At 42.3% G+C, this 12372-nt stretch overlaps 1 protein-coding gene and 1 long non-coding RNA gene across 2 annotated transcripts in view; one reads left to right on the top strand and one right to left on the bottom strand.

Annotated features, from left to right (window-relative positions):
* Positions 1 to 3181, top strand: part of IFT81 (intraflagellar transport 81) — a 36963-nt gene extending 33782 nt beyond the window's left edge. Inside the window, exons 17-18 of the mRNA XM_088176101.1 lie at positions 791 to 836; positions 1764 to 3181. Of these exons, the coding sequence (XP_088032227.1) occupies positions 791 to 836; positions 1764 to 1946 (229 nt within the window). The 3' untranslated portion in view covers positions 1947 to 3181. The remainder of the gene's footprint in view (positions 1 to 790; positions 837 to 1763) is intronic.
* Positions 1 to 12372, bottom strand: part of LOC106852400 (uncharacterized) — a 79189-nt gene that overhangs the window by 45365 nt on the left and 21452 nt on the right. The window contains exons 6-7 of the long non-coding RNA XR_015807681.1: positions 4579 to 4775; positions 499 to 741 (exon numbers count right to left, since the gene is read on the bottom strand). This is a non-coding gene — a long non-coding RNA (uncharacterized LOC106852400). The remainder of the gene's footprint in view (positions 1 to 498; positions 742 to 4578; positions 4776 to 12372) is intronic.

Below are 12372 nucleotides of genomic sequence, written 5' to 3'. Positions count from 1 at the left end.
AATTGATTTTTTTTTTCCAAGTGGCTCAGTGCACAGGTTTTTTTCTACAGTCACATTTCAGAAAAGCTGAAGATAAGTCAGTCCCTGTGCTGTCTGTGGACAGTGCTGTTGTGGTTTGCATATTTTACTGTCAGGGGTCATGTGTCAGTTTTGGGTATGGCAGAGTAATGTGGCCACTTGGTACAGACAGAGGTGTCCAGCCAGGGCTTTCCATGCTGAATGGCAGCATTAACACTTCTCAGCCTTTGGGCCCTGAAACGTGAGGGCTGTTTTCTGGGAGAGGAGCATGCAGCATTGCCACTGCACTCACTGGACCTGTCAGGCCTGGGCTGAAATGCCATTTCCCCTCCTTCCTGGACTTTCCCGCTCATTCCAACGCTGCATTCACAGAAACTAAGGGCTGTGGGTCTGTAAATTCTGAACTTGTACAAGTGAGGCCGTGGCTCCCTTTGGGATGTCACCAGGATAAATTAATTACAAAAAGGATCAGGATCTCACCTGCATGGTCTCGATGTTGCCTTCAAGCTGGAAGGAGCAGTGACCTTGCCTGCTTCAAAGATGTAAGAGACCTTAGCCAGTATCACTTTCCCCAGCTGCACAGCTGAGACAAGGAGATCTGATCCTTCATACCAAGGGATGTGATGTCCAATGACAAAAAGTTTTTTTGTGTTTCCTCTTCTGTCTCATTTATGAACCTCTCAATACTTCCATCATTTTCCAGGTTTGCATCATTATTCTGTCCTGTTCCATAGAACCAAATAATGATAAAATCATTTTATGTTTCCTTCAGAGAACAGTACACACGAATAATCCTTGAACAAGAAAACCTTGGGAAGGTAAGAATGAGGTTTTTACCTTGTACAGCCATTGTACAGTTTGTATTTTTGTGGGGCTTATTCCCAAAGGTTGTGGTCAGTCTTTTATAAAAAGCATTGTGCAGCCTACAAAGAAAATTCCATCACTGCTGGCATTGGTAATTAATACCCTGGAAAAGGATCCTGCTCCCTCCTCAGGGCTTGATTTCCTGCAGGGAATAGCATGAGCTGCTGTAAGGGATAGGCAAACAGCTCGATGTGACAGCACATTCCCTGAAAACCATTTGGATAAGACCCTGAAACAGGGGCATAACGAACTGTGCCAGCTCAGATTTTCTGTTGTATATAAAGCAACCTGTTGAAGACAATAAATTCTGAGCCTGTCACCGTTATCACTGCTCTAAAGGCCAGGGGATCAGCGGCGTCAGACAAAAGCAGTTGTCCGGTTTTAATCTTGTCTGAAGCTCAGATCAGCAGGGACGAGGTTGGGCTTAGCAAGTCACACCAAACAGCTTTTATTAATTTCCTTTTCTTAGTCAGTCTGAGTGATTTTTACAGGTCTGGGCTGCCTCTGTTAATAATCAGGAGGGGGTTTAATTGTAAAACATTGATTTAATATTAGAGTATCATGATATGAATCCATTGTGGGTTGCACCTTGCTACTACTGCAAGAGCTCTGCATGGAAATGATATCAGATTTTTAGCATAAGTTCTCAAATAGATAAGACTAATATTTAGACAGTTAAAAACCATGGAAATAGTTGTCAATCCATACAAAGATCTAAGTCCCAGGTGTTAATGCCTTTAGCACTTGCAGGGAGTGTTATCAAAGTGAACAAAACAATATTTCTATAGCATATAAAAATCTGTCATTCCAAGCAGCTTATGTGGGCAAGTTTTGTGATGTAGAGCTGTTGCAGAGATCTGGTATTTTTGTATTTTTAACAGAAACTACGAGAGAAACAGAAAGTTGTACGGGAAAGTCACGGGCCAAATATGAAGCAAATGAAAATGTGGCAGGACTTCGAGCAATTAATGGAATGTAAGAGAGAATGTTTTCTGAAACAACAAAATCAAGCAGCCATTGGTCAGATCATTCAGGAAGGAGGTAAAGATAGACTTGTGTTATGAACTCTTCCTCCTGATACCCACATGAAGTAGGAAGGCTCTTGTTAAATTCTGTTGCTTTCATCAATTCTACAATTTTTGTACATGGTTTGGTTTTGGTGCATAAACAGAGAGAGCCAAGAACCCCTCTGGAAGCTTTTGCTCCAGTGTCTCAGTGACAATGTGCCATGGCTGGAAGCTGTTGGGAGGGCTGCACTGGGGTGAACCTGCTCATAAATCCGTGTTTTATGAGGCCAGGAATGGCACGCATCTGTTGGGAGATCAAAGGGAAACAAATCCTTCAGCAGGGTCACAGAAAACTCATGTAATTGCTCTGCCTCTCATTCTCTATCGATAAGGTTACATTTTTGCAAGGCCTGCGACTTGATATTGTATAATTGTGGCCCTCCTGGCTTGGCCCTGCTGTCCCTATTGTCCTTACCCAGGCAGTGTGGCAGCAGGAGCAGGGCTGCTGTCAGGCTGGCTCCAACACTCCTGCTCATTCTTTCCTTGCCCAGTTGAGCTCAGCTGATTGCCTGCAGAACAATCACTTGGATTCTGAGCTTTTTTTTCCATTATCTTTTGCTGTTCTTGTTTTTAACAGAAGCTTTTTTCTTGCACATTTACCTCCTTTATATTTTCCGAGTTGCCGGTGTGAAAATGCAAAGGGAGCTCAGCTGAAGCTTTCCCCAGGGAGGAGTTTGGAGCTGTTTTTTCTGCACAGTGAAATTCCAAAGGTATTCCACACACAAAGAGGATCATCCCAGGGCTGGAGGTTATCCCTGGATGTAGATATGGCCCAGGGGTTCTTGCATCAGGTCTGGAGTGCCACCCTGAGCTGGGAGCCTCAGGCGCTGTCCCTGTCCCCAGAGGTGCCCCAGGGCTGAGCCAGGGGCACAGGGATGGAGGTGAGGACTCAGAGTGTCCCTCACACGTCACCATTCCGGATGAGCAGCCCCTGGCCCCCGTCACACATCAGCAGCACTGAGATAAATCTGTGGGACCAGAACTCCTGCTGTTCTCCTTTGGCTTACTGGATTCCTAGATAGGTTGGTGGGGTTTTTTATAGTTTTTCCTGCCTGAAGTAGAATGTCTTTTTTCAGGATATAAAAAAGTTATTTTGCTTTCTTTGATACCTAACTATGAGATCTTCTGCTGGTTTCTATATCCAGCGAGTATAGTAATTATAGAGTTCCTGGTTTGCCTTTGCATTAAATATATTTGTTAACAGGACTAAAATAAAAGCTGGCAAAACTACATTTTGACTGTATGATATTCTTCTTTTTTACATTTTTTAGGTGAAAGAAGGAAATTGTTGGTGGCTGGGCCACAGGAAAAATGGGTTATTTAATGACATTTCTTTGAGAAGCTTCCAAAGGGCTCACAGTGTGAGGAGTGGGTCTCAGATCCACAGATCCCAGGACATCCTCATGCCAGCCCTCCCACACTGCCAAATAGCTGGAGATAGATTTTCCCAACAGCTGCACACTGACCCTCCCCAGGCCAGGGAGAAGAGCAGGGAGCCCCTGGCACAGGGTGGAAGGAAGGCACAGGCACAGGTAGAGCTGTGCCTCCAGGAGCTGCTTGCTGCAGGATTTAGTGAGGCAGGGAAGGAATCTCTGGCAGGGAGAAGCTCAGGAAAGGCCAGGCTGTGTGGGGTGGGCACAGCCACCTCCAGAGACACCTGGGTGCTTTGTGTCTCCTGCCCTGTGCCATCATTCCCACACAGCACCTGCACAGGGCTGCAGAGCTGGAAAAGCCACAGCAGCCCCATTCCTGGACTTCCAACGGAGGCGTTTGCTGAAGGCTTGACAGCAATAGTAAAATAACACAGACAGGAGATATGAGACATGCTGGAAACGTGGGATAATCACCAAAAATGGACATTTAGGTTACTTAGGAATCAGCCTGTGGTTCGAAGTCACTAGACAGGGCAGGGAGAAAGGGGATTTCATAGACTTGAAGTCAAAACTTTTAACCAAACCTTAGAAATCCTATTTGACTGGACCATTTACACAAAGATGTATGACAGGGATTAGCCTGCTGCCCAAGATAAAGCAATGCCTTGGAAATTCACAGCAATGATGAGGAGTAAGACTGAGTACAATCATTTTCTGGTTTTCTGTTCAGTTACCCTAAAAATAGTTCATCTTTCTTCCTTATAAAAACAGTTTATTGCTAGTTACTCAAAGATGACGTGATTGTTGTTCTGATCTGATTAGTGCTCTGTCATTTGTGCTGCACCAAGAAAGGGCACACAGATTATACACTGCAGCAGCAGCAGCAAAATGACTTTCTGAGATGAAGCAGAAAATCATAATAACTGTTATCAAAGGAAAATTGGAAAAACTCAAACACTATTTTTAGCTTTTTATACAAGTGGACATTTAATAAATGCAGCTTTAATGGATTCTGTTCCACTGGCTTTTCCACCTAGTTCAGGATTTGATGGGAGCATTCAAAAATCTTGGAATTTCACAGTTTTATCTTCCAATCTTGCAACAAAAAGTGAACTTCTCAGTTCTTTACTTTGTTATTCTTAATAGCCTGGCTGGTTAATAAGATTAAACATCCCATATGGCAAAATACTTGCATTTCTCTGGTGAAGGTCCAAATAAATAAAAAATTCAGGTAAATTTGGGGCAGCAGCACTTACCAATTTGTCCCAGATGGAATCTGAGCAGTCCCATGAGCAGCAGCTCCCTTTGTTTCCAAAGGCTTCTCCTTATCTCTATCCAGAATTGGATGAGGAGGCATCCCAGCTATAAAACTACTGTAATATTCTGCAGCTTTGTGGGATTTAGTCATGTTGATTTCAGCTGTCCTTGGAGCTACAGCAAGATCCACATGGACCTGGGAGATGAAATAGTTCCAGGCATCAGAAGCAGGCATAAGAAAGCAGCATATCCAGTGTTTTACAGGAGCAGCCATTTACCATCTAGGTATCAGATAATTTGGTTTATATTAGAGGTACCATCTTGCTTCCATTTGAACTATAATAACTAAAATGGATGTTATAAAACTTCCTTCACTACCCAAATCTAGGATTGCTTATTTTCATCTCTTTACTCTCATGGAGATTACTACTGAGGATGTCCCACAGGTGCCCACAGTCATGAAGGTTAGGCCCTGCTATTGTGTTTAAATATCCCAATTTCCAGCTTTATTGACAAGACTTCCCTCCCAAATGTGATGCTGCTCTCAGTTACAGAACATGCTGCAGCAGAGGTGCTCAGCAGTGGCTGGAGATGTCCATGGATCATGTGCAACCTATGGAATCAATATGGGATCTGTTCTCCAGTGCCTTGCTGGTTCAGGAGCTGGAAGTGCAGGTCAGAGCTGTACCTTGGGGCAGGGTTTTGTGTCCGGTCCAGAGGCAGCTCCCTGGTGACTGTCCCCAGAGAGCCATCGGTGCAGAGCCCTTTGGCCTGAATTCAGTGCCTGAATCCCTGCCCTGGCAGTGCTTGGCCAGCCTGGAGCCAGCTCCCACATGAAGGCAGCTGGTGACTGACTGAAGGCACAGGGACTGGAGCAATCACCTGGAAATGTCCCCTTGGGAGAAAGGCCGTGACACAGCAGAGCGTGGGACATTTCTCCATCACCCTGTCTGGGACAATGTCACCTGGAAATGTCCCCTTGGGAGAAAGGCCGTGACACAGCAGAGCGTGGGACATTTCTCCATCACCCTGTCTGGGACAATGTCACCTGGAAATGTCCCCTTGGGAGAAAGGCCGTGACACAGCAGAGCGTGGGACACTTCTCCATCACCCTGTCTGGGACAAGGGCAGCTCTGGGCTCTCTCTCTGGCCCTGTGTTTGCTCAGAGCTCATGTAAAAAGCAAATCCCCGTGCCCGGGGTTATCAGTGCTGGCAGGAGGTTCCTGCCGAGGGAACGCTGTTAACCCTTCAGCTGCCTCGCTGCAGTCAATGTAACGGGACTGACATTCTCATGGCCGTGCCAGCGTTCCAGTAAGGAAATATTACACGAATCAACAACTTTATCACAAGGTCCCACCTGTCTGGCAACACCCACGTTGGAGCTGTTTTCTAACAATCAGAATCTGACCTATTTCCAGCTCGTTTAAAGAGTTCTTTAAATTCTCAGTGTGAATTAAAAGCAAGCTCTCCAAATTCTCAGTGCCTGTCCCTGCAGCAGTAGTTTCACAGTGGCAGTCTCCAAACTCCCGAGGCAATCCGTGTTATTGCAAGGGCACTGGGTGAAAAGGGCATTTTTCACACTTGCCTGGCACTGATTGCCCTGATTCCCGTGGTGATGTCACCCTGGGTGAGCAGCTCTGGGGGCTTGGAGAGGGAGCAAACATGTCCCAAATAATCAACAGGAACTGGGAGACAAACCTAACTTTCACAAAACCTTCCCTGACTTCAGTGGGAGTTTTGCCAAAACAAGGTCTGCTGGATTTAGCTCCGTTCTTCATCCTGACAGAACAAGCAGGAATTAAAGGGCCCATCATCAGATTTATAGCACACTGAAAATAAAAACAACAGTAATTATCTAAAATAACGACTCTCAGCCAGCACAAATCAATGTTCCATTGGACATGTTCTAATTTATAACAAAAATTAAATGTTTGTGGAAGATTTTCTCAGCACAATCAAAATAACAAGTCTTGAGCAAAGTGGTTTGATTTTTAGTAGACATTTATGAGAAGCTGTTGCACAAATCCAGTGCTGAATATTTAGAGTGTTTATCATTTGACTAAAACTGTATTCTTTACCTTGTGCTTAAAGGCATTATTTCTATTTATTATTAAAAGGTGTATTTTTGCAATTTTTTTTGCACTTCCTTTCCACATAGTAACAAAACACTCTATTTTTGCTAGTTAGGATACAAACATCCAAGCATTTGTTGAAAGCCAGGAGCTGGATTTCTTTTCCTGCAAATGGATCTACTCAAGCCAATGTCTATTTCCATGCTTTAGTTCAGTCTCTTCATACACAATAAGATGTCATTTTTAAGCTTCTAAATTTTATTGCAACTGCTCAAGTTCTAAACCCACTCATTTATACAATAAGCACTTAATTAAGTCTACTCTTGAAATAGGATCAAACCAAATCCTGCACTTTTTGCTAATACCAGGAAAAATGCAGTTGATGGGAATATGGGATCTTACCAGCTGTCAAAGATAAATTCCTTTCTCTCTCCCTACTTATTTTTCCTGGAATGGAATAGGAAATATGCTTTGCTCTTTGGGAGCAACAGCAACAAAACCATAAAGATTTACATCACATACAAATAATGACCAAGTAAGGGAAATAATGAAGGAACCAATCTCCCAATTTCTTTATACATTTAACAACTGTCTCATACTGAAAAAAAAACCCTAAAATCCGTTAAGATTCTCTGCAATTAAAATTTGTGAGGGGGTTAATGTTTGTTTTTTTTGAAACTGGATTACTCTTTTTCAAACAGCAGTTGAAACTTTAAGGTTATAAATAATGAATAATTCAGCATTTTACTTGGTTTACACTACCAAAGCATTTTCTGGTGAGTAAACCAGGGTTTAGGCATTTCTTTGCAGTTATCATAGAAATTTTGAGCCATTAGTGAAGAATTACCAAGAGCAAAAAGGGATGATTAATTAATTTGGGATTCTAAAAGTAGAAACATTTAAAAGTAAAATCATATTAAAATGGTACATTTTGCTTATCAACTGCTATTTAAATGATGCAGTGCTCTAGAGCAGCTTTCTGTGGACTGCAGCATTTAAACCTTGGAGGTTTTATAAAGTATTTATAAAACACTGTCCCCACGTCCCTCGTTCTGTGCTTGGAGCCTGCCGTGTTTTTATAGCGCGTTAAAAAGCAAACAGAACTATCAGAACACTGGGAGTCACCCACAGCCAACCTGTTACACCAATATTTCACATTCATGTTACATCTCCTGGCCAAAAGGGATTCTCTGCTTGGTGTTCCCTTCATGTGGGCTCAGGGAGCAGCAGGGGAGCCAGTTCATGTTCCCAGGGCAGGGGAATTGGGCAGTGCCATCCTGACATTAAATGTCCTTCAGGAAATTGTCCCCCAGCTCCTAACCAGGCTCTCACAGAGGGCTCTTGCTGATGTGTTACTGCTCCTTTGGAGGGTTTTATTTACTACACTGCACTTCAGTATTTCTATGGGAAATGCACCACTGTAAAATCTCATAACATGAAGGTTTTTTTCTGTTTCTTGGTTTAATTGAAGGTTGATCATAAAATACAAAGAGAGGGAAAGAGGGAACTCATACACTGGAAAAAGCACTATAAATATTTTCCTGGGGTCACGAACACAACCTTGTATCACTTCACCCAGTGTTGTGGAAAGAATTAGACAACCCTTCATGAAGTGTCTAAAAGGTGTTTACAACTCAATCCCAAATTATTGTGGCTTTTTCTTTAAAGAAACCATCCCATAATTCTTAATTCTATTATCAAATTTATTTTCAACCTTTGAGGGGATTCACTTGCCGGTGACTTGGCAGTGTCAGACAAATGTTTGACTTTTATTCTGACACTTGTTGAAGAATTTGATTGAAACTATATATGTCTAGATAACACCCAACAAAGTGCCCCTCTTGCGTTTGTTTCGAGATATTTTTGGAAACAACAGAGGCGACCTTGGACAGAGCTGCTTTTCCAATTTAGGAATTCATTTGGTCTAAGAGAGCAAAATTATACTCTTTAATCCTTTTGTGTACCCACAAACAAGACAGTTTAATTTTATGCTACTGCAAAATTGTTTTCCTGTACCTTCTTGGCGGTGTTGATCTCTTTAGGATAAGAATTAGTTTGGGTAATCAACAGTTACTTTCAATGTACATATAAATAGTCCCTGATGTATCACATGCCCCTTAAAAATATTGTGTAATCCAGAATCTCAGCAGCCCTTTATGTAACACCTTTGCTCCTCTAGAACCAGTGCCAATAAAAGGTGTTTGCCTTTGTCTTTGCTTAGAAAAATGGGATTTCAAGGCAGAGCTCACAGAGACTTGATGTAAAATCTAAATGGGGAGTGGGAAGGGGCTGGGGTGGGGCTGACACCTGTCCCCTCCAGCACAGAGGGTGTTTGTCAGGGCCCCAGTGGAAAAACCAAGGTCTGAAGCCAGATCCTCTCTCCCCCAATTGTTCTCTCCCGACTTGGGTTTGCCAGTTGTGCAATCGTCTCTGCAAGGTTTTATTGCATCTAATCACTTAGGATGTGTTAAATAGTTTGCACTTAATTTTCTATACAATCAATATATTTTAATTCATTTGTATCACTCTGCTACAGACCTCCTGCACTTAGGGACAAAATGGGATTAGTTTGTGGCGATGATAATGCAGTTTCACTGCTGGAAATAAAAGGAGAACTGACAGAGTAAATGTCATTTATCCTGTACAAGATTTGCTCCCTTCAATATTAATGTTGTCCAGTGTTACCTAATGATCAAATCCAAGGAATAACATGGAAACTAAATCTAGACATGCCAGTGGTATCTATCTGGGATAAGTGGCATATGCTTGGGAGTATATTGTTTATATTAATTTGATCACACTCCGTGTCAATGCTCACTTTTATAGCTCTGTTACACTCTGACTGTGACTGATGGCTCAAGTTCTAACTCTAGAATATCCAGTTCCCTGATTTTATGGCATTGTCATGCAAAGTATTTGTGGACAGCTTAATAGAGAAGGCTCTGATCCTGTGAATGTGTGTGACTACAATGGCACATCCACAAATCAGGTTAAAATGAACTATTTGGTGCAGCAACTCCCATCGTGGAATCTCAAAATAATTGACAAACAACTCGTAGTAAATTCTGTTGGCCATGTAGCCAGATCAAGAAGTTGCTGCATTAATGTTATTTTCTGGATGAACAATCCCCACTCTGGAATGGATCAGAAGCAAAAGTAGGAATCCAGACCCTGCCTCTGGACTGTGGTCTCGGGGCATGCCCAGGATTCCCAACCTGATGTCCCTGTGAAACCTCCTGAGTCTGATCCTGAATATTGTTGTTCAGGCCCCCAAGCCCCCATCCCAGCCCGAGGTTTGGAGTGTTGGAACACAAAGGAATGACATCTCAAACGTCACCGAATTTCCCAGTGCACGAGTCAGTGTCCTCACTTAGATATCCTCAGCTGACCCTGGCACTGCCTGAAAAGCAGCTCAGCAGTGAAATCTCTGTACATTTGAGATGTGAGAATTCACTGAAAAGTGTAATGGAAAGGTCAGAACAGATACAAATAAACAACTATGATACAGACAGAGATAAAGCCAGTTCCTGAAGGAACTTTTAAATATATTGCAACGAGGAATTTCAAACATAAAAAGCATCACAACTCCTTCATGGAGCTAATGGAGTCAACAAAATGAAATGTGAGATTTTTCTCCTACCCTCAGATTTTTTTGTAATGCCAGAGAGATAAGATCAGGAGAAGCCCCTGTGTGCATGTGTGCACACTTCAAGGTTGGGTCTCGCCTAGAAACCAGAATACAACCTGGAATTTGTGGGCTTGTTCTTTGTACATTTCAGTTTTTAACAAGTGTCTACTTTGTCCTGTAGCTGAAAAGTTAATTATATAACCTGGCACTGAGATAACTGGGAATTCTATTTTTTCTTAGAGGAAATTAGAGGAAATGAAGTTATTTTTAATATTGTATTATATTATTTGAATATTGTTCAATGTTGTCTTCACAAATTGTAAAGAATGTGAAAGAGCTGCCAGAGAAAAACTGGCTGGCTTGGAGTATAGCAAGGGATGGGAGAGTTTGGGTTTCTGGTTTATTGCCCCAGGCAGCTCTGGACAAAGCTGCTGCTCCTGCTTGTCTGTCTCCTCCTCAGTGTGCTGGAATTGGCTGGATTAGCCCTCAATACAAGAGCAGCAGGTTTGTCACTGAGCCCTAAATCTTGCTTTTAAATATGAGAACAACTCTAGGGTAATCTCAGTTAATGAATAACCCAGTCAATGGTGAAAGCTCCTATTTAGTCTGATAAATTTGGCCTTAAGCAAAAACTTTTGTTGATACAAGCATATACCACAGGGGAATAAAAACATTTTCCCCATGAGAAATTCAGTGTCAAGAGAAAAAAAGATAATTAAATATTCATATAATTTCATGAAAAAAAATGAAAAGTCATGTTTAAAAACTTTATAATACAAAGTCAAAATTTTCAATAGAAAATTCAGTCTTTTAGGGGGAGAAAATAGCAAACCCAGGTTCTTTAGTGAATACAAAAAATTGAAACCAATTCAAAATGCTTTGATGGAGATGTTCTCCTTACAAGATGTACAGCCTGTTACTGAGAAGTCATTTAGAATCAGATGAACTCCTCATCACAGGCTCAGCAATGTTTCCACTATTACATCCCACAAGGAGAGACATGAATACTGGAGTTTCATAATAAAGGAAATGTCTTTGATACAGCAGCTGCATCAGAGCCAATTTCACCTGCAAACACCCGGTGCTAATGCAATTTATCTTTGTTTGAAACAATCCATATGGGTACATCCAGTTTTTATAAAAGGGCATTCAGCAAACAGAGAGGTTTGCAATGTTGTGGCTTCCCTGGTGCATAAATATTGAATCCCCAAACACAACATTAGCTAATTAAGTTGGGGGTGATTATTGGCTGGAGGAAAAGAACACATTAAGTGAGCATGGCTTAAGCCTGCCCTCTTACTGCACACACTGTGGTTGCTCCCTGAATGCAAGGAGGATGTGGGTTTCCAGGAGATTAAACCCAGCAATAATTCGCACCTGGAATCTAAAAGGAAGCCAAAATAAAAACTGGATGGAGCTTCTTAAATTGCAGGGTGCTGCACAGAGTGTGGAACTTCAGCCAAAGCTTCCTCAAAACAAGAATCCCTCCAGTGAAATGGTAGTGAGAACTCTGCTTTCAGCTGAGGTTGTTCCTTGGCTCATACCCACACATTCCACGGAATGGTCAGGAAAACCCAAGAGAAGAGGTGGGACTGCCCTGCTCTGTGGCACCTCAGTCTAAACCAGCCTGGAATTATGGTGACAATGTTTTTTTCAGTGGTGCTGGCACAACTCTGTGGGACTGCATGGTCAGGCTTATCACAATCTCTCAGTGAAAGATGATTATTAACTCAGTTGTTCAGTTTATGGCCACAAAACAACTGTGAGAGCACAACTGGAGGGGCGGAGAGCTGCAGGTGAGGAGCTGGGAGCAAGAGACACAGAGAACAAGGGGCTGGAGCTTCTTAAACCACCCTCTCCCTCAAAGAAAACAACTTCTGCAGAGCTGCACCTCGGTCTGTAGTCCCTGTTGTCCTCAATGTGCTTCAGGGACAGTATGAAGACAAATTAGAAAAATAACAACTGTTTTATTAAAAAGCTCCCAAGCCAAGGTGAAATCTTCCCTTCATCAAAACCTGCTCCCCTAATGGATGTTGAGTGATTACAAAGTTAAACAGCAGAAAACAAGACAGAATTTTATCACTTAAGAAATG

The sequence above is a fragment of the Sturnus vulgaris genome, chromosome 19 (genome assembly GCF_052056855.1).
Source record: "Sturnus vulgaris isolate bStuVul1 chromosome 19, bStuVul1.hap1, whole genome shotgun sequence".
NCBI classification, from domain to species: domain Eukaryota; kingdom Metazoa; phylum Chordata; class Aves; order Passeriformes; family Sturnidae; genus Sturnus; species Sturnus vulgaris.
Note: the sequence above shows the minus strand (reverse complement) of the source record. Positions and strands in the feature narration are given on the sequence as shown.